The sequence below is a fragment of the Typopeltis vanoorti genome, chromosome 1 (assembly GCF_054136105.1).
Source record: "Typopeltis vanoorti isolate ZY-2024b chromosome 1, IOZ_Tvanoo_1.0, whole genome shotgun sequence".
Lineage (NCBI taxonomy): Eukaryota > Metazoa > Arthropoda > Arachnida > Uropygi > Thelyphonidae > Typopeltis > Typopeltis vanoorti.
Window position 1 is genome coordinate 187,350,323 of NC_143549.1, and position 22,529 is coordinate 187,372,851.

At 36.7% G+C, this 22,529-nt stretch overlaps 1 protein-coding gene across 1 annotated transcript in view; it reads left to right on the forward strand.

The window, feature by feature from the left end:
• LOC150110710 (carboxyl-terminal PDZ ligand of neuronal nitric oxide synthase protein-like) overlaps positions 1 to 22,529 on the forward strand; it is a 228,857-nt gene that overhangs the window by 38,836 nt on the left and 167,492 nt on the right. Inside the window, exon 2 of the mRNA XM_090405893.1 lies at positions 2,257 to 2,328. Coding sequence (XP_090262019.1) covers positions 2,257 to 2,328 — 72 coding nt within the window. The remainder of the gene's footprint in view (positions 1 to 2,256; positions 2,329 to 22,529) is intronic.

The window sequence follows — 22,529 nt, forward strand, 5'->3', positions numbered from 1 at the left end:
AAGAGAAAATAGTGAGTGAAAAAATACTTGAGTTATGAATTTTTATTATATCAATCTTAAAATCTCAGCAAAATCTTGGTTGTTGTTGGATGAAATTGCCTTTGTTATCCTCACTCATGATGATTCACACAGTGAATCACGCCAAGTTGCATGGCAATGTCACAAAGTATAGGTATAAAATTATTTTTAATTTATTACTCATATTATAAAATGTGTTATTTAAATAATTCAACATACGGCCACATGCCACGTAAGTATGGTCAACCTTTTCTGTGCTGCCAAAAATGCACATCTGGGCTGCAGGCCGCCAGTTGCAGACCCCTGTTTTAGGGTCTATAAGAAGACATGTCAGAGGTGTTGAAGAAATTCAAAGACACGGAGGTGTGGGCCATCATCAAGTTTTGAGTGCTGCAAGAAAAGTCCACAACTGAAATTATTATTATTATTTCATGAAACCTCCAAGGAGTCCAAAGACTCATTGAGGGAGGACACCCACTCTACAACTCCTCGTCTTCATCATCTATACCAATGCCATCTACTGCTCACCACTATCAGTATTTTTTGTCTGTAAATTGCATGTGTCCTAAAGGCCGATGCCTGTATGCCCGGCTAACTCACCTTCAGTTGAAAAATTCCATATGAAGATTCCTCCCATCATGAATTGGCCTTTTCCAATTGAAGGGTGCAATGCATCGTCATTCTTCCAATTGTGCTGTGGAGGCGCTTATTCACCAAACTTTGTTTGGGACTTTAGGGGACTGTGCTCCAGCATACCCAACATTTGCCAGTTGGGTGGCCAAGTTTGAAACTGGGCATCCTGAGACAACAGATGTCCTCAGGTCAGGAAGACCTTCCACAGCAATCATACCTAAAACATCAGTGCAGTGCATGCCATAATTCTTGATGGTAGATGAATACCAGTGAAAAATATTCCAAATACTCTGGGGATATCCAGGCAATGACCAACATTTGGACATCAGAAGCTCTCAGTGAAGTGGGTCCTCAAATGCTTGAATTCTGACCAAAATCAAGAATGTGTGCTATTATCTGAAGGGATTTTGGGTCATTTTGAGAAATCAGGTGCAAATTTTTAGGCTCGTATTTTGACTGTTGATGTACCTGGTTTCATCACTATCACTCAGAGACCAAACAACAGTTAATGGAGTGGAGACACAAAGGTTCTCCATGGCGAAAGAAGTTCCAAATCCAAAGTCAGCAGGGAAGGTTCTTGCCATTGTCTTTTGGGATGTGGATGGTGCAATTCTTACCAGGTACCTCAAAAAAGGTGAAACTGTTACAACGGCAATTTATTCAACAGCTCTGAAGGAATTGAAGGAGGTACTGAAGGAAAAATGCCATGGGAAACTGAGCAGAGGCGTATTGCTTTTGCAGGACAATGCACCTGCTCACACTGCTCATGAGGCCCAACAGATAATACACAACTTGGGCTTTCAATGTCTGCCTCACCCACCCTATTCGCCAGTCCTGGTCCCATCTGACTATTTCCTATTCTCCAATTGAAAGGAACAAAATTTACCACAGATGAAGTCATATCTGTAGCTGAGGAATGGTTTGTGCAACAAGGGAAAGACTTTTTTCTCAGATGATTGCAAATGGTGCAGCAGCATTGTAATAACAAGTGTATAACACTTTGTGGGAATATGTAGAATAATGTGTAAGTTACATTGTTTCTACCTCAATTCCTGCATGGTGATTATCACAACTTTTCAATACATATGTATGCAGCATAAGCTAAATGAAGGTTATAGTTTTATGAACCATGTTCTGGCTTTTGAAGTATACCTGTTCAGTAGAACTGTAATATAAATTTGTCATAGACACTAATAATTTTCAAAAAAAAAAAAAGTGGGAAAGATTGGTAGTCAAATTCTTAACTCTGAGCAATTTCATATTGTATTTTATACCTGTAAAACAAATAAACTGGACAGAGAATGCATGTAAATTCTAACTTAACAGACACAGAAGACAGTGCAGATAGGAATACTCCTCCTTTCCTCATTAAAGTATTAGTTAGGTCAGATGAAACTGACCGTGACTGGCCATTATTGACACATTAAAAGAAATGCGAGATTTTGCTTATGAAATGTGTTTCTCACAATGCATTAAATTGAATTTTGACCTTTTTTTTATTGTCATTGAAAAATAACAAAATGTTAATTATTTTCTTTAATTTAGAAATGTTCTTAATTAAAGAAATTTTTTTATCTAATATGCTCTTAATATTTAATTTTCTAGTATATTGGTACCTTAGATGTTCCTAGACCCAGCAGCCGAGTAGAAATTGTTGCAGCAATGAGAAGAATCCGAGTAAGTGCACATTACTATATGTTTTTTTTATAGCCAAAATTCAGGAAATGTTACTTGTATGTGCTTGTGATGCTCATCGTCCTTTTCGTGCATTTTAGTTGTCAATTACAAGTAATGTTGTCCATTTTAGACAAATTATGGACTCTACAACCATGTTATTTATAACACAGTTGTAGAGTCATAATTTGTCTAAAATGAATGCTGATCATCGTGTAAAGGACAAGTGATGTTATATTATTACAAGTTGTTTTGGTATTTAACCATCAGAGATTAGTTCCTCATTTCTCCAAGATTTTTTGCCTCTTCTTATAAGAGCAATCTGAACTGTGTTACTGCCAGTAGCACAGTTCAGATTGCTTTACTAATCATGGAAACTTCTTTTTCAGATAACAATTAGCACTAGCAGCATTAATTGTTAATAATGGAGAGATCAAATATATTGGGATGTTTTACTGGCAATGTAACAGATATTGTATATTCTGATTTCTTTGAGAGTTATTATATTAAGTAATTAGCTCTAGAAAGCCATTGTGCTAAATTTAAAGGAAAAAAAAAAGAAAAACACATTATCAATTTAAAGTCATCCTGTATGTGAATCTTGAAACCTTACAATCCTTCAGAATTATGATTGCGATACAATATTCAGATTCATACAAATATATTAAATACCTTACTTTTTTAAACAAAATTGATTAACACTGAAAAATTTAATAGGAACTTGTATATATACGAGTTCCTGTTAAATTTTTGTTAAATGTTATGCTAATGTGACGAATAAGGTTTAGATCAGATATATGAGGTTTTGAGTGCTGCAAGTCTGCATTTGGATTGTGTTTGCACAACCCAAATGCAGATACATGCAGATGCATGTCATAATGAAACTGTTTGGAATATAATGATTGGAATGCCTTGCCTGAGAGTGTGTCGTGTCTGCAAGGAGTTTGAATGTGTTCAAGGCATGGTATGATGAGCTGTGTGTGTGATAAAAGGACCTCCCAGATGAGTCTTTGACTCCATGAGGTCTTGGGATAATAATAATAATAATTTAATGTTTGGAGGTACACATTTAATTTGTTAATTGCAAGAAACACAAGTCATGTGGAAACTGGGAGAATGAAGTAACTAGTATTAATCGTGATTAATCACTGTCTTGATTAATCAAGATAGAGAATGTGGAAGGAGTGAACGATAGTGCACGAAATGTGAATGAGAGTATGAAAGAAATGGATGATGATGTGACAGCGAGGAATGAAATAGTGCGCTTACATGGCATACTTCACTGGACAAAACACGACTGGAGAAACAGTCGTGATGTGATACATCAGGAGGAAGAATGAAAGAAAAAGTGAATGGGAAAGTATGAAAATGTGAAAAACTGGGAGTGAGGGCAAAGTATTGTATGGAGATTCAATGGTAAGAGGTGTAAGAAAGTGACTAAAGCATAGCTCCTTGGTACAAAGATCAAGGTAGTTAGGGAAGCTGAAAGTTTACAGAGGAAAGAAGTGAAAGAATTTCAAATCACAAATGATTTGAAAGGTGAGAAATGTGCAATGAGAGAAGATGTGAAAGAGTAGAAATGAAAGCTGATAGAAGCAAAAAACAAGAGTGAGAAAGTAAAGACAAGCCTGTGAGTCTTCTGCCTTGGAATGACAGAACTAAATTGAGAAGGACCATGATTGCTAATGAGTGAATGAGAAGATTGTGTAGGAGGAATGGTATGCAGTTTTATAGATGAATGGAGTGAATTTTATGGATGAAAAGACTTTTATATGCCTGACGAACTGCATTTGAATGGTTTTGGAATTAAATTTTGGGCAGAGTGAGAGATTAATCTTTAAAAGTACCTGTGGCATGACTATAAACAACAAATTACATGATAACCACAGTAATTAACTTTAATGAAATGAAAGTACAGATATTTTGTACTGAAAATAACAGTACATCATCAGTACATAGGAACTAGCAAATCAAAGAAACAGGAATACAGGGTACATACAACAATCAGTTTACCAATTAAAAATGGTTGCCGCTTGCTAGAAATATATTAATAAATAATATTAAAACTATTTTTGATGGTTATATAAAATCTCCCAAACTTTTGAGAGAGTGAGAGAGACAGTTGTTCTGATTCAGATTTGGCCAATGTAGAAGAGCTTTGCAATTTTCTTTGAAAAGATGTTCATATTTAAAACTGCCTCTATGGAGAAGACGAGCTTCATTCTACCGGATACTGTGTTTAGTGTCAATACTATGTTGTGCCACACCAGACTTTTGAGGTTTTATTTATTCAATATAATATTGATGTTCATTAATTCTTTTTTCCACAGAATAGCCTGTCTGCCCAAAGTATGTCAGATTACTTTCACAAAGTATCTGGTAAATGCCAGCTAATGATAGAGGTGACAGTTTGTCTTTTGTAGATGGCAACAGATGAGAGATTTTGTTGATAGAAAAATATGTCGAAATAAGGTGATACGTCTTCAAAATTCTGCCAATCGGTTCAGAGATACCAGAAATATAAGGAATTGAAACCCTGCGGTCTGTTGAAGAATCCTGAGGTGTTGGAACATAGGAAGCAGTTATTTGATGGATTTGTAACCATTAAATTCCATTAAAGTTTTGATAGTGAGAAGTTCTTGTTGAAAGCTTGAGGGAGAGGAGCACACATTATGTGCTCTATTAACTAAAGACTTGATAACACCAATTTTTGAGTAGGTTTTTAATAAACACCGGTTGATAAATTACTGGGGGGCTGTGTGCATAAGAAGGATGTTCCAAGACTGGTAAACAACCAGTCTTTTCTTTTTCCATGTTTTTCTCCATTTCTTTGCCTGAATGGAAAAGAAATGGAGCTAGCTGAGGAATAATAGGGGTGAATCGACATAATAGGGGTGAATGAAACAAAAAAGACAAAAACTGGTGAGATCTTTCTGAGCAATAAATACAAAATGTTATATTCAGGCAATAACAATCAAGGAAAAGAAGGAGTAGCCATAGTATTCAACACAAAATACGAGGCTCATCTTCTTGAATGGCAGGTAGTGTCAAGTAGAGTGATTTGGGCAATATCAAAATGGGGAACTGGACAATGAGACTTATTTGGGCCTATGGTCCCACAGAAGGTTCTACTAAGGTAGAAGTGGAGGAATTTTTTGAGGCTCTAGAGAAAGCTACTGACACAATGAAAAAGGAAAAGTTGGTCCTTGTTGGGGATCTAAATAGCAGAGTAGGAAGTGATTGTCAGACATACAAAAATGTTTTAGGAAAATTTGTTGAAAAGAGCAAAGCTAATAATAATGGCAAATATCTGTTGGATTTCTGCTCAGGACATGGACTGGTTATTACTAACACCATGTTCCAACATAAAAATTTGCACAAATTCACATGGAGAGAAGAGGCAAGAAATAAGAAAAGTCTCATTGACTATGTTATTGTTGATAGTGATGTTTTCTACCTGGTGCAGGACACCAGAGTGTACAGAGGATTTGAAATTGGAAGTGACCACTAATTAGTCTTGAGCAGGATAAAATTGAATTTCATATTGAAAAGAATGACATGTAAGAAAGTTTTAAAGCGAATAAAAGTCGAGCAGCTCTCAGATGTGTACCTGTGGAACAAGTAAAACATTTCACCTGCTTAGGCACAATTTTTAGTGAAGATGGTAAATTACATATGGAAATAGACAACAGAATCAATAAAGCTGGTATAGTAGGAAGCCAATTGAATAAATTCATATGGAATAAGAGAGAAATTAGTTGGAACTCTACATTGGCTGTATACAAGACAGTGTTCAAACCAGTTTTAACTTATGGATCTGAGAGCTGGGTCAGAAGTAAAACACTTGACCAAAGACTAGAGACCACAGATATGAGAGTCCTGAGAAAGATTAGAGGCATGAACAGATGGCATCAATGGCAATATCATATTAAAAACGAGAATATTAGGAAAGAACTTGACATTGTCAGCATCCAGGAATGCGTTAGCAGAGCTAATCTCAGGTGGTATGGTCACTTAAACGCAATGGGTGGGGAAAGATTAGCAAAACAAGCGTTCTCTGCCAAGTTGGCAGGAAAACGACCCAGAGGAAAACCAAGATATAGGTGGATTGATACGGTACAAAGTGGCTTAAATGATAGAAATATAAGATCTGGTAATGTTGGAGTTTTGACAAGTAACAGACTGATTTGGAGGAAAATTGTAGATAGGAAGTTAGTAATGATGTAAATTTTTCGTGTAGTACTATCATATCCTGTAAACCCCTTGAGGATACATGGCAGGAATTTGATGATGATGATGATGATGATGATGAAGGCTATTGAATATGAATGCCTTGTCAAAGAAATTCATGTTGGAGGCTTAATGGATTTTTTTACAACACTCAAAAAGAATTAAAATAGAATTTAATACTTCCTATATTTCGTCTTAGTCACTAGGACATCTACGGGGATTACAAAAACAATTAATGTAACATATATACAAATAACAAACAATACTAAGCCCAACCACGTGGGTGACACTAAAGTCCTATCTAGGTAGAGCGCCCTCTAAGGGCAGTAGTAGGTGGCCTGGAATGTAAGGTGGGAACTGGTGATGAGTGTTTCCCAAATCTTCGGAAGCTTAATGCAACCGTATTTATTGAGATTTGGTTGGTTTTTGAGAGCTACTGCTGCTTCTAAGAAAAGTCTCTCTTTCTTGAATTTGCTGTGGTGGAGCATGGTGGTTTTCTTCCATGATACCCTGTGGATGGTGTCCAAAACATGGTCAGCCAAGCCTGAATGGCCATAGTTGTGTTTGAAGATGTACGACTTGTGTTCCTCTAGACGGATGGATGCTGATCTGCTTGTCTGTCCAAAGTACGCCAGCTTACATGAACAGGGTACTTTGTAAACTCCAGGCAGAGAGAGAGGAGGGAGCTGATCTTTCGTAGAACGGATAAGGGTAGCAAGTTTGCGGTGGGGATTATATGCTGTGTGTAGGTTGTACTTTTTTAGTATCTTTTTGAGTTTTGTAAAAAAATCCATTAAGCCTCTACACACGTATCCTTGTCAAAGAAAGTTGTAAAACCCTTTTACATTAGCCAAATCTGAATTAGAATGATTGTCTCGCTCTATTCCAAAAGTTTGGGAGATTCTCATTTTATGTAACCATCAAAAAATAGTTTTAATATTATTTATTAATATATTAAACCATTTTTAATTGATAAACTGATTGTTGTATGTACCTTGTATTCCCATTTCTTTGATTTGCTTATTTCTACTCACTGATGATGTACAGTTACACCCCGAGTTACGTAAGTGATATGTTCCATAAACCTTTACGTAACTTGAATTTTACATAAGTATAATTTGTAAATTTCATACATGGATTAAAATGTTCAATGGCTATGCATACCACTGTCTTTCATTAATTTTTTTGCCATTAATCAGATATTTTCCATTTTTAATATTTTTCATTTTTGGGATGATTAAAAAAAATTCAATTATAAAAAATTTATCAATTGTATTTGAATATTACAATTTCATATTGTATTTCATACTTTAAATTGTATTTAAATAAATAATATTGTATTTCATACTTTAAATTGTATTTAAATAAATAATATTGTATTTAAATAAATAATATTGTGTTTCATACTTTAAATATGAAAGTATGAAAAATACATAATATAAAAGAATATAAAAACAAACTGAAATATCCACTTTTCAAAAAAAAAAAAAAAGGTCTTGTGATGAATTATTTTCAACTTTTCTTCCAAAGTAATTGCAGACCTTTTCTTTTTTAGATTTATTACCAGCGCATTCGGTTTTGCGTTTGCATTCCATTTTAAGGGTAAAAAAAACAATGAAAATAGCAGTGATAACAAGTGACTGAGCTAACCGTGTGAAGCATCTGCTACTATACTGCAATAAGGCTGTCAAAGACGCACCTGTGCAAAGCTGCAAACATGTTCATACGCACCAGTAGATTTATTACGTAACTGCGAATTTATGTACGTTGCTTGTTACAACTCGGGGCGTAACTGTACTATTATTTCAGTACAAAATATCTGTACTATCATTTCATTAAAGTTAATTACTGTGGTTATTTGTGTAATTTGTGTTTAGAGTAGCATACAATCAAGGAAACTAGAAGTATTGGGGTGGGGGGGGATGCGGTCAAGTGCAGATTCAGCCACTCCTGACACAAACAAGTGCATGTATAGAAATGATTATGCAATGCTGAATGCCATTTTGGGTTTCAAATCCAACTGGGTTGGTAATGACATTGTGCAACGGTAACTGTTGGTCCAAGGGGATGTTGAAATGCATGTACACAAATGCCAGAAGTATGAGAAGTAAAGGAGATGAGTTTTTGGCACTGGTCAGCTCAACTCAGCCAAAAATTATGGGCATCAGTGAGACCTTGACAGAAAATTATATAACAAGATTTCTGCAGTTTGAAGTTTTCATGCTTTTGTATCTGACAAATACCATGTGAAACATTTTTATGAAATTATTATTTAATTACTAGTTTCATACACCATTCTTATGTACATTCTCAGATTAAAAAACAAATAAAAAATTTTTCACAGAGATTTCAGAGTTAACTACTCTAATTGTCTATTTTCATACACAAAATAGTGTATGGAATTAGTAATTAAATAATAATTTCTTAAAAACTTGCATATGGTATTCACCAGGCACAAAAACAAAGTAGAAGATATAGTTACAGGGATAGAACGTAACGGGTATTGTACTATTTAGAGAATAGAACAGGAGGTGGGTATTGCTAATGTCAGCTGAAGAACTTTAGCTAACAAAAATAGAGATTAAGGAGGATTTCAGGTGTGGTGGAAATGGGCTCATTTGAGGCAATTTGTGTGAGATCGATGACAGAACAAAATATATTGTTCAGGAAGATGTCGATGCCAAGCAATTATTATGCGACTTCAACTCTGAGACTTAGATTGGGAAAAGGTATGCAAGATGGAAGTGGAATTTATACAGTTGCTAAGGGATAATTAGTTGAAATAAATGTTATAGAGGTGACCAGAGGTTTTGAGAATGTCAATCTGGTAATAGCATCTGAAGATACATTGCCTGGAAAGAAGTCAAATGGACATTCCTATGAGCAAGGTGCACTGTGTCATGTAACAAGTTACATATTTGTAACCAGTGTAAATTTGTGGAATATGTTGCTCCCAAGTCAGTGCAACTGTGTCTGGGTGAAATGGTTATGAGAAAGAACTGACGGAGTTGAAAAAGGCATTGTGATAGGATGCCATGATGCACCTATCTCTTTTGGCAAATTGTCAACAAATGCCATCCCAGGTCAATGACTAGGGAGTCAACTGCAAGAGCTACTTGCAGAGGACACTCACAGAACATGACCATAGAGTGCTATAAAGGATAATATATAAAATCTGACATACTGAATGTGGAGTTCTGGGAATCAGCTGGAATATGAATCTGCACAAAATCATTCATAACTGAGGACTCGTAACATGGGTTTCCATGATAGGACCATAATATACAAGCCCTGCATTACCTGACGTGGAAGCTTGAAAAGCTGTGTTATTGAGCAAAAAATCAAGCCACACCCTCTACTGAGTAGATGGGTAAGTGTGGGTGTAGTGGATGCTTGCTACATAGTTGGTGTTATGCACTCTGGTAAGACTGCTTGATTTGTGGATATGAACATCCCACACTTGACTGGCCTCCACAGAACCATGATTTCATTCATATTAAACATTGGTGGGATGAACTGGAGCTTTGGGGTAAGGTCAAGGGGCATCTTTTCCCACAACAATCCAGCACCTCATTGCATTCCTACAGAAAGAATAGTCCAAAATTCCCATTTAGAAAATATTATTATTAGACACCTTCAGGGAGCCCAAAGACTCATCGAGGGAGGGCACCTGCTCCACAACTCTGCCTCCTCCACCAACTGACCGCAACTACACCAATGCCATCTACTGCCGACCACACCACTACTAGTATTTCTAAAGACAATCATTCATGCCCAAGAAGGGATTCGAATCCGCAACCATTTGGCCAGAGAGCAGGTACGCTAACCACTCGGCCAACAGGCTGGCATATGTCCCATAGAATTGCTGCAGTCATCACAGAGAAAGGAGGTCCTTCATCTTATTAAGGTGGATGGTATGGAAAGAAGTCAATGTTCCTCACATTGACTTCTTTCCAAGCAGTATATATCCATAACCAAGGTAGACACTATAACTCCAATAGATGAGAATGACCATGCAGTTTTCTTCTGGGAGATTGCTGAACATGTGGAATTCTCTGTCAAGAAATGGTTTATGCAGATGTAGAAAACAGTTTGGCCCCACTGCTATGGCTCAAGAAGCTAAATTGGAGTGGTTTGCAAGAAGCAGTATCACATTGCACACTCATGATTAGGGGGATAAACCAAGTGTGTGTGGGCGGGATAAGTGGATGAGTAGAGATATCAAGCAAGAGTTGCAAAAAAAAAAAAAGAAAAAGAAAAGTTTGTGTAGGATATGTAAAGAAAAGTAATCCTCTTACTCATGAGCAGTACAAAATGTAGGCAAGAAGATTAACTAGTATGGTAAGGAAAGCAAAGCAGGCCAAAATAAATCAAAAAGATTATTTTTTTTTCCATTATGTAACAAATAAGAGGAAGAATGACTATGGAAGCAAATCTAATCAATGTTGATGGTAAGGAAAGTAACAGAAGCAAAATAAATAGTTGAATTTGCTGGGTGATCACTTTGCAAAGGTGTATCATCCATGTAGAGATTTTGCAGTTGCTGATGTGATGGAGACTGATTTCAGAATTGAGGTAGATAAAAAGAAGGTGCTCAGCATATTAAAAAATATCAACATGACCACAGCAGTAGGATGGGATGGTTTGTTGGCCTGTGTGCTATGCGTGAGTGTAAGAGAATTGGCAGTAACTCTGCGAGGTTGTTTAATCTAAGTCTCAGATCTCACAAATTTCCAAGTAAGCGGAAAGAGGATAAAATAGTTCAGATACATAAAGGTAGCTCCGAGACAGAAGTAGCAAATTACAGCACTAAATATCTCAGAAGTGGTGATAAAAAGTACTAGAAAAGTTGGTTAAAGGTAAAATAAAGCAACAGGAGGGTAGGAATATGATGCTCTATGGCTGGCAGAATGGTTCTGTAAAAGGAATTTAAATACCAAGAAATTTTATTCTTGGTTTTAATCCTTTCCCAAGGAAGCAAAACAAAGTTTTGCGTGTGAAATATGTTCATGTCTGAGCTACTTGTATATAGAGGCTAATGACTCTGGGTCTGGCGCTCACTGATGAGACTTCAATAAAGGTTGAAACTGATCTGTGTAGTGACTCTTCCCATTATGCATTGCATTATACACATCTGAAAGGGGAGGGGAGCTTTGCATTATGGGATACATACTAAGGCAAGTGATATGAAGTCATTAGCCTCTATATATAAGTAGCTCAGACATGAATATACTTCATGTGCAAAACTTTGTTTTGCTTCCTTGGGAAAAGGATTAAAACCAAGTATAAAATTTCTTGGTATCTTTAATGTGTAATAAACCTGAGGTAAAAAACTTTCTAAATCTTTGTAAAAGGAAGGTCATGCCTTAGTAGTTTACTTGCATTTTATAACAGTGACAGCAGAATTACATAAGAGAAATGGTTACACCATTATACAAATTAAATGAATATGAATCCAACATTATTTCAAAGCTGAATCTATAGCCGAATACATGAAATCCAACATTATTTCATGCCGAATATAGAAATAGAAACTATAAAAGTATCGGCAGATCCAAGCGTAAGCAACCTTTCAGGACAGGGGCAACTTGTGGTAAAGGTGGAGTAAGAGTAAGTTCTGATCACTTTCCTTAGTATTTTTCCTAATGCTAAGCACATCTCCTTGTGGACATATATGATGCCATGCATTATGGGAAGGGGTCACTACCCAGACCGGTTTCGACCTTTGTTGAGGTCTTGTCAGTGGGAGCCAGACCCAGATACACAGGTTGAAGTGATGCAGACTTCTGCATCACTTCAACCTGAAGTGATGCAGAAGTCTGCATTGTCAAATTGCAAAGTCATTTGACAGAATACCATATGGAAAACTATTGCAGAAAAATGGGAATGAATGGAAATTGGTAACAGAAAATAGTATATTCAGTCGTTTGCTGATGATTCAAAACTGGAAAGGGTAATAGTTGATAAAGGTGGTGTATATATATCCTGTGAAGATGATTTAAATGAATTGGTATTGTGGGCAAAGAATAATGGCTATCAGTAAATTTAATGTTTCAAAATGTAAGGTTTATATATAACACACACATACAAATAAGTCTGAAGGTTACACAGTATGTAACCTTTTCAATACTGTGGGTTGAAAGGTTACATACTGTGTGTCACATTGATGGTACTGACTTGCAGGAAATTAATGAGGCCAAGTACTTGAGAATAATGAGTGGACAGAGAGTTGAAGTTGAAAAACATATTGTAAAAGTTAAAATAGTTCAAAGGATTATTTGGATGTTGGAAAACATAGTAACAAATAAAGTAGGATGGTTATCTTTATATGGCTATGATTTGCTTGCATCTTGACAATTGTGTATAAGATTTGATCACCAGGGTTTCTTGGGGGAAGGAAAGTTTTGGTATTAAACCTGATATCAAAATTGGAGATGTTATACTTTTAATTAAATCCACTAGAAGTCTGAAAGATTCCCTGACCAAATCTAATAACTGTTGTAATAGGTACGGTATGAAGGTCAGAAATAACAAGACAATGAAAATAGGCAGAAGCACTGAAAATATCAACTGCATTGTGAATGGAGAACCTATAGAACAAGCAAAACATTTCAGCTATTTAAGCATGATTTTTACCGAAGATGGTAAGTTAAATATGGAAATCGACAAGAGAATCAACAAAGCTGGTATGGTTGGAAGTCAACTGAATAAATTTATATGGAATAAGAGAGAAATTAGTCAAAACACTAAATTAGCTGTACACAAGACAGTGTTCAAACTTATGGATCTGAGAGCTGGGTCAGAAGTAAAACACTTGTCCAAGGACTAGAGACTGCAGATATGAGAGTCCTGAGAAAGATTCCTAGCATGAACAGATGGCATCAATTGCAATATCATATTAAAAACAAGGATATTAAGAATGAACTTGACATTGCCAGCATCCAGGAATGCATTAGCAGAGCTAATCTCAGGTGGTATGGGCACTTAAATAAAATGGGAGAGGAAAGATTAGCAAAACAAGTGTTCTCTGCCAGGTTGACAGGAAAAAGACCCAGAAGAAGACCAAGATATAGGTGGATTGATACAGTAAAAAGTGCCTTAGAAGATAGAAATATAAGATCTGATAATGTTGGAGTCTTGAGAGGTAACAGACTGTAATATAATAAATTTAGTTTAATCCTTTATCCAAGTGTCAGCAAACAAAGTTTGCGCCTGAAAGTATCTTCAGGCCTGGGGTAAGGTGGTACAACACCAGGACAACTCGTTGCAAAGGTGGAGCAAGCTACCAACACTCCTGTCTCAGTATCTCCTATAATGCAAAACACATCTCCTTGTGGATATGTCTAATGTTATGCATTAAGGGAAGGGCCACTACCCAGACTAGTTTCGACCTTTATTGAGGTCTCTTCAGTGGGAGCCAGGCCCAAGTTGAGATACCAGGCAGGAGCATTAGCAGGTCATCTCTACGCTCCCACTGAAGAGACCTCAATAAAGGTCGAAACTAGTCTGGGTAGTGGCCCTTCCCTTAATGCATAACATTAGACATATCCACAAGGAGATGTGTTTTGCATTATAGGAGATACTGAGACAGGAGTGTTGGTAGCTTGCTCCACCTTTGCAACGAGTTGGCCTGGTGTTGTACCACCTTACCCCAGTCCTGAAGATACACTCAGGCGCAAACTTTGTTTGCTCACACTTGGATAAAGGATTAAACTAAATTTATTATACTCTAACCAAGTGAAAAATAAACTTTCAACAGGTAACAGACTGATTTGGAGGAAAATTGTAGATAGGAAGTTAGTAATGATGTAAATTTTTCATCTAGTACTATCATTTTCTGTACACCCCTTGAGAGTACATGGCAGGAATTTGATGATGGTTTCTTGGGGATCAGAAGGTGTTGGAGAGGATTCAGAGAAGAGTAACCATGCTGGTGACAGGTCTGTGGAATGCTCCCTATGAGGATAGGTTGAAGGTGTGTGGGTTGCATAGTTTAGTTATTGTTATTATGATTAACATCTGACCTCCATGGAGTCAGAGACTCATCGTTGGAGGTACACACTATTGCACAAAGCTCATCCAACCATGCCTTAAACTGATTCAGTAAATTTAACAACACACTCAGGCAATGCATTTCACACACACCAACCACCCTCCACGTAAAGAACTTTTCCCTGACTCCTCTGCTCACACCCTCCTTATAAAGTTTCCAGGGATGGCCTCTTGTTTTACCCCCCCCCTCTCTCATTCTATGAAAAATCTCTTCCATGTCAACATGATAACAACCCAGACTAACTTATATGTCTTAATCATATCCAACCTCCTCCTATTTCTGAGGCTTTGCAATTTACATTCTGAATCTATCCTCGTACTCCACATTCCAAAGACCACTGACCTCCTTTGTAATCTTCTCCAGACCCTTTCTAACATATCATCGTCACCATGAAAACCATGTGACCATATCTATGCACAATTGTGGTTAGATAAAGGTGGTGTAGATATCTTGCATTATAAATAGTTAATAGGTGAAAAGAGGAGAGATAGAAACTTATAATTGTTAAGTGGGTTTTATAAGATTGAGAAAAAAGAAATTTTTCAATACATGACAAATAGAGAGAACTATGTATCACTTTCCCCCAGAAGTTGTGTCAAAATGTTACTAGTTAGAGCGTGGACTAGATTTTTTGCTTGAAGTGTGCTGAATGAGTGGAATGTTAGTTGTGAGTGCTCTGACAGTGAATGAGTTTAAGGAGAGGTATGATAGGTTATTGTGGGTCTCCTGTGATGAGTCTTCTGACTCCATAGACTCCCATATAATAATAATAATTATTATTATTATATTATAAAGTCTTCATAATTTATATGATTAATAACTGTGATGATTTATAATTTTAAAGAATTCCATTGAGTCGTTTAAAGGTCAAAGGAAGATAACTGGGTGGACTCTTCCATAAACCCAGTTCACAGCTCTGGTGAACTGGGTTTTTAACCTCAATTTTTAACCTTCAATACTCACTGTCTAGTGGTGCATCTTGCTAGTAGGTATTTATCTGAATACTGAACAAACAAGGATGGGTCCCACAATTAGGAAATTAGCTGACCAAATTGAATTCTGCTTTATTTTAAACCAAAAACAACATGATGGCACAACATCATGAAATGTCATCCGGCTGGAGAACTTTGTTAATCAAGGCTCCACGGTTTCATCAGAGAGGTTGGACTAACCATGAAAAGTGCACTACTAGAATAAACCGAACATCAGCAAAATTCCAGACAAGCATCATTATCATAAGCAGTACTAATGTAAAAAAAAGTGAAACAGTCAGAAGACTTAAAGAATTATCACCCGATGTGAATACTCATCCTGCTTACTGGATGCCTGAGAGGCTTGTAAAAGTTCCATGTTTGGTTTTCTAGAGCAGGGTTTCCAGACAAGGTAAAATAATAAATGAAAAATACAAAAAAAATATACAGCCACACTAAAAAAAAAAAAAATAAAAATAAAAATAAAGTACCACATCGGCATAATCAGTGTTACTGAAACAAAGAAAGAAAAGAGTGTTTTAAATCATAACTACAAGATGTTATATTCAGGATGAGTGATCGGAGAAAGAAAGAAAGGAGGAACTGTAGTATTCAGCACCAAACATGAAGGTAAACATGAATGGCAAGGACACTTATTTATGCCTTTTGTTCTACTAACAAAGAAGTGGAGGAATTTTTTTGAGTCATTAGGGAAGACAGCTAACTTAAACAAAAAGGAAAAAGCTAATTCTTGTTTGAGATCTAAACAGTACAATTAGAAATAAATACCAGACATAAAATTGTTTTTGACAAATTTCATGGAAAGCTATGTGAGGAGAAGGGAGTACAGTTTGTGGATGTATGAGTGCATTGGCGAAACTGTTGCTAGATGGAAGTTACAATGTGCAATTCAAGCAAGAGACCAGAAGTAAGAGATGAAGTGAAAGATCGGAGAGTAGTAATGAAGAAACAGAAGTGCTTGGCAAGGGGAAGAGGGAAATTTGGGGGGGGGGGAGCCCAGATGGACAGGGAGACATGGTACAGGAAGAATGGATGTTAGAAGTACTAGTGAATATATGTACAGGGATGATCAGTATAGCAATGCAATAGATTGGGATGTGAGTGGGGAAGTTGAGACTGAGTGGATAAATGTGGTAAGCAGTGATAAAGGTGGTTGGGCAAGGGCAGGTGTGGTGGGGAAATCACAACTAACAAGTGGCTTGGGTAGGACTGGTTATAAACCTAAAATTGAACTGCTGTGTATATTTATAAATGCCAGAAGTATCAGAAATAAGGGAGAAATGGTTTCACTGATTGAGTTTGTCTCAAAATCATTGGAATAAGTGAAAAATGGTTGAACGAAGATGATATCCTAAGAGGAATAGAAACGGAAGGGTACAATGTTTATCATGAGGATAGAAAGGACAAGAAGGGATGGGGAGTGCTGCTGATGATAGCAGGGGAATTATAGGTATAATTTTTGGGAAAATTCCCATGTTATTCCTCTTAAAAACTATTATTTTTATGGCTATTTTGCCTGCTTTCATTTAGGAGTGCCCCTTTTTTGTGTAATCGGCTTTCTACTCAAAAATACTTATGGCATTACTAATGTATTATAGAGACAAATATATACAGAATAATAGAGGAAGAAATTTTGGACATACCTTGCTTGGACGTTGTTGACTGCCTTCTTTCTTGATGTGCATATTTCTGCTGTTAGACTGTTAAAGGAAGGGGAGGTGTTGAAAAAAGTAGGGGGATTGAGGCGATGTGGGAGAATTAATTTGAAAAAACCCAGGTTTTTTATATAATATATATATAATATTATTAAGGGTGGGCAGAGCACTTTTTTGGAGGGGAAGAAGGGGGCTGAAAATAGAAATTTTTTTTGAGGAAGGGTGTATTGGAAAAGGCATCAGGGGAATTATGTCCACATAAGATAGACATGAAAGAGGGAAATAGTGGCAGTGGTTATGAGACAGTGTGGTGTGAAGTGTAGGTTGACAGGAAGACATATTTTTGATGTTGCTATAGGCCAGGAAATGTGGAAGGTGATGAAAAAATGTATAAATAACTTGGATTAGTGAACAGAGGAAGGGTGATTATTATTTGGGATTTTAATTATGGTGATATAAATTGGAATGAAGAGAGAGAGATAGCATTTGGGAATAAGGAAAAAGAATTTCTTGAGTTCTTGAGAGAGAACTATTTCAGGCAGCATGTAAAGGACGGCATGCAAGGATTGAGAGTTTTCCATCTGATAATTTCATTACAGGATGTAATTATGAGTGGAGTTTTGCACTTTCCTTCAGTTGGTGAGAGTGATCATGAAGTGATCACCTGGGTTGTGGCTAACCATATTCAGATTTCTGTGAGGAAAGGCTATATATGGAAGTACAAGGCTTATGTCAAGCTGTCTCCTAAGCATGTCATAGCATGGAATGAGGAGTTAAGTGGTAAGGAAATAAAAGAAATAAATGCTGCTTGGGAACTGACAAAGAAATACATAACAGCATCAGTGTGCGAATGTATTCCGAAGGTCAAAGGGCTGAATAAGGTAGGTGTAAAATGGATGAATGAAATCTAGAAGTAGAAGGAACTTTGGCGGGAGTACAAGATGAATAATGGTAAGCCAGGAACAAGCCAGGAGAGTGACTCACTTAGTAAGGACAACAGGAGTGCAATATGAGATATTAGCAAACCAGGTGAAGAAAACACTGAAGAGTTTTTTTAGATATGTGGCAAGTAAAAGGAAGAATTCATTGCAGTGTTACGAATACCATTGTAACACTGCAGGGAAGAGACTAGTGAGTTTTGTGCAGAGAATTCTTTGTTTGTTGCTAACACCTACTTGAAACAGCACAAAGGAGATTGTACACAGTCTGCACCTGATGGACAATACAGAAATCAAATTGACTATATACTTGGACAAAGACGAGGGAGAAGTGCAATTCAGTCTGTCAGGACTTTTCCAAGTGCAGACTGTGGAACAGACCATGAATTATTAGTGGCTAAGATACATATGAAATTATGGAAACTGAAAACGTCACAAATGTCGATCAGATATGATCTTGGAAACATACTGGCTGAATACAATATTATTATACAGAACAGATTCAACACACTCAATTTGTGTGAAAGAGAACCAGATGAACTATGGAAGAGATTCAAGATATAATTAAAACAGAAGCAAAGAAGAATATTCCAACAGTTTGTAAGAAGAAGAAGTTTAAATGGCTGTCAGAAGATGCAATCAAAACTGCTCAGGAAAGGAGGAAAATGAAGGCCACAGGAAATTTGCAGGAAGTGCAGCATTTGAATGCAAAGTTTCAACGACAAGCCACACGAGACAAGGAAAAATACTTTTACCAGGAATGCCAACAAATAGAAGACCAAAAAAAAAACAGGAAAGGGAAAACAAGAGATCTTTTCAAAAAGATCAGGGAACTGACAGGGACGTTTAGTGCCAAGGTGACAATTTTGAAAAGTAAGCACAAAAGATATCTTACAGAAGCTGCAGACATCAAAGAAAGATGGAAAGAGATTCCGAAGCCCTTTACAGAAAGGACTCCAAAATTACTGAGAAATTTGAAGAGCAGGATTATGCACAGGAGCCAGTACCACTGGAGAGTGAAGTGAGGTGGGCACTGCAACAGCTATTCAGTAAGAAAGCACCAGGAGGGGATGAAATACCTATTGAGCTGCTCAAAGCCCTGGGAGAAGAGACAGTTAAAATTTTGACAGCTCTATGTCAGCGAATTTGGATCACAACTACATGGCCTAGGGAATGTTTATATACCTTTATTGAAGAATGGCGATGCAAGAGAGTGCGAAAATTACAGAACTATACCACTGATTTCTTGCAAGTAAAGTCTTACTTAAGATCATTCAGAAAAGACTGGAACCATTCATGGAGAGAGAGAGAAATGCCAGATGAACAGGCAGGATTTCAAAAAGGCAGAGGAACAAGAGATCAGATCGTTAATGTGAGATGGATAATAGAAAGAGTAAAAGAATGTCTACCTTTGTTTCCTTGACTATAGTAAGGCTTTTGCTCCGTAGATCATGTGAAACTGTGGAATGTCTTAAAACAATGGGAGTATCAGAGCATTTCATTATCCTTCTGAGGAGTCTTTATTATGAACAAGAAGCTACTTGTTCATACTCAGTTTCTCCAAGATCTGTTCAGACAGATCTTGGAGAAACTGAGTATTTCACAATAGGTAAAGGGGTGCAACAAGGATGTATTTCATCTCCATACCTGTTTAACTTGTACAGTGAATACATTTTAATAATGGCAGTGCTGGAGGAGTCTTCAGTTGGAATTAAAATTGGTGGAAGAAATATTATTAATTTGAGGTATGTAGATGATACCACCTTGCTAACAGAATGCAAAGAAGATTTGGAAGAACTTATTATGAAAATTAAAGAAGAAAGTGCTAAATATGGCCTTAAACTTAACCTCAAAAAGACAAAAGTTATGGCAACATGTGAACTTAATGATTTTGAAGTAGATGGGGAGAAAATGGAACTTAACAATTTTGTGCTCCTAGGATCCCAAATTGATAAAGATGGGTATTGTACTGAAGAAGTTAGAAGATTATTACTCGGAAAGAAAGCAATGACAAATTTAAGCAAGATCTTTAAAGATATTAGCCTCGCAACAAAAATCAGAATCGTGAAAGCAATGTATTTCCTGTGGTACTGTATGGATGTGAAAGTTAGACCCTGAGAAAGAGTAAAAGACGGAAGATAGATGCATTTGAATTATGGGTTTGGAGATGCTTAATAAGAATACCATGGACTGCAAAGCAAACTAATAAATCAGTGATACACAGAATAAAGCCAAATTGCTTCCTCGAAGCAATTTGGTCAAGCAAATCATCATGCTTTGGACATATTATACGAGCAAATGACAGTCTGGCGAAGATGATGATGCTTGCTAAAGTTTTCATTTTTTGTTGAGAGTTGGTTACAGGATTGACACTGGTGAGTTCTTTCGCTTGGTTGAACAACGGGAAGGAGTCATGACAAGGGGCCATCCCTGGAAGTTACGAAAGGAAACTGTGAGAAAGAGGGTGAGGAGTGGTTTCTTTGCATGGAGGATGGTTGAACCATGGAATGCATTGCCTGATGGAGTGGTGAGAACGAGAACGGTCAGTGCATTTAAGGAGTGGTATGATGGGCTTTGTGTTTTCTAGGAGGGACCTCCCTCAATGAGTCTTGTGTTTCTTAGAAAGGACCTTCCACGATGAGTCTTTTGACTCCATGGAGGCCTGAGTGGTGATAATAATAATAAAGTTGATGGAAGTAGGAGAAGAGGAAGACTAAGAATTAGATGGGTAGATGGAGTTAAAGAAGCAATTGGAATGCACCTGGAAATTCTGAAAGATATGGCCAGGGACATATCTGAATGGAGAGTCATAGAATCACCAGGAGTCATAAATAACTCAATGGAACATAACAACACAAAGAAGGAAGAATGATTATGGTAAAATGACATTAATGGATGAAAATAGTACAAGGACAGATTGAGAGAATGTAAATTGCAAAGCCTGGTGAATAGGAGGAGGAGGTGGGATATGATTAAGACATATAAGTTAGTCAGGGTTGTTATCAGGTTAACATTGAAGAGATTTTTCATAGAATGGGAGAGGGGATAAAACAAGAGGCCATCCCTGGAAACTTTATGAGGGTGTGAGCAGAGCATTGAGCAGCAGGTTCTTTGCATGGAGAGTGGTTGATGTGTGGAATGCATTGCCTGAATATGTTGTGAATTTAAACACATTAAATCAGTTTAAGGCACGGTTGGATGAGCTTTATGTGTAATAGTGTGTATCTCCCCCATTCTGACTCCATGAAGGTCAGATATTAATGATAATAATAATAATGGTGATGATGATGATGGTAATGCTGGTAAGTATTTCTGTTTCGAACCTGCACTAGTCATTACTAATATAATGTTCCAGCATAAAGATGTGCACAAATTCACATGGAGAGAAGACACAAGAAATAACAAAGGCTCGTTATCATCATCACAAATTCCTGACCTGTACCCTGAAGTTAGGATACAATGATAATACTACATGAAAAGTTTACATTATGACTAACTTCCCATTGGCAATTTCCCTTCAAATTACTCTATTACTTGTCAGAACTCCATTATTATACTTTGGTATTCTAAGGCACTTCTAACTGCATCATCTTCCATCTAGATCATAGGTTCTCAAACTTTTTTGGGCCACCGCCCACTTTGCAAGACATAAATTTTGTAATGCCCCCATTATAACAGTTTGAATAAAACCATATTTCAGATATTTGCGACTGAATAAAACCATATTTCAAATACTTAATACTCTACTGTCGACATTTCTTCTTATATTCAGACATAATGAAGTAATAAAATTTGCAAAAATATTCACAAAATAAAAGATTTAATTTGCACTTTGTATGACTCCACTTATCTATCACACTTTCGACTGATGATTGTTGGCAAAGCACACAAAAAAATAATGAAACTTATTCCTAAACCACTGGTATTTATAGATTTGAAATCTAGCCCGAATCGACTTGCATGCATTGACTTGTTTGCAATACCATCGTAGTCGTGCTTTGAACAAGTTGCTGCAAGCACCCATATTCCTGTCAAAACATGCTGAATTGAGTGACTTACTTACGTAATAGTTGACCGACATACTACTAGTTAAGACTAGTAGTATGTCAGTCCACGCAGCACGTCTGCTGCGTGGATAGACTAAAGCCTGTATGGCACGATCAATTTTTACAATAGCAAAAAATGCATAAATTTTTTAAGTATATAAAAAATAGAAGTTAAAATATCCTGTATGACACGTTCAATTTTTTATTTTGCATGCATGCGCATTTTGTTCGTCCAACCATGACATTGTCCGAATAATTATAAATAATAATTAATAAATAAAATAATTACA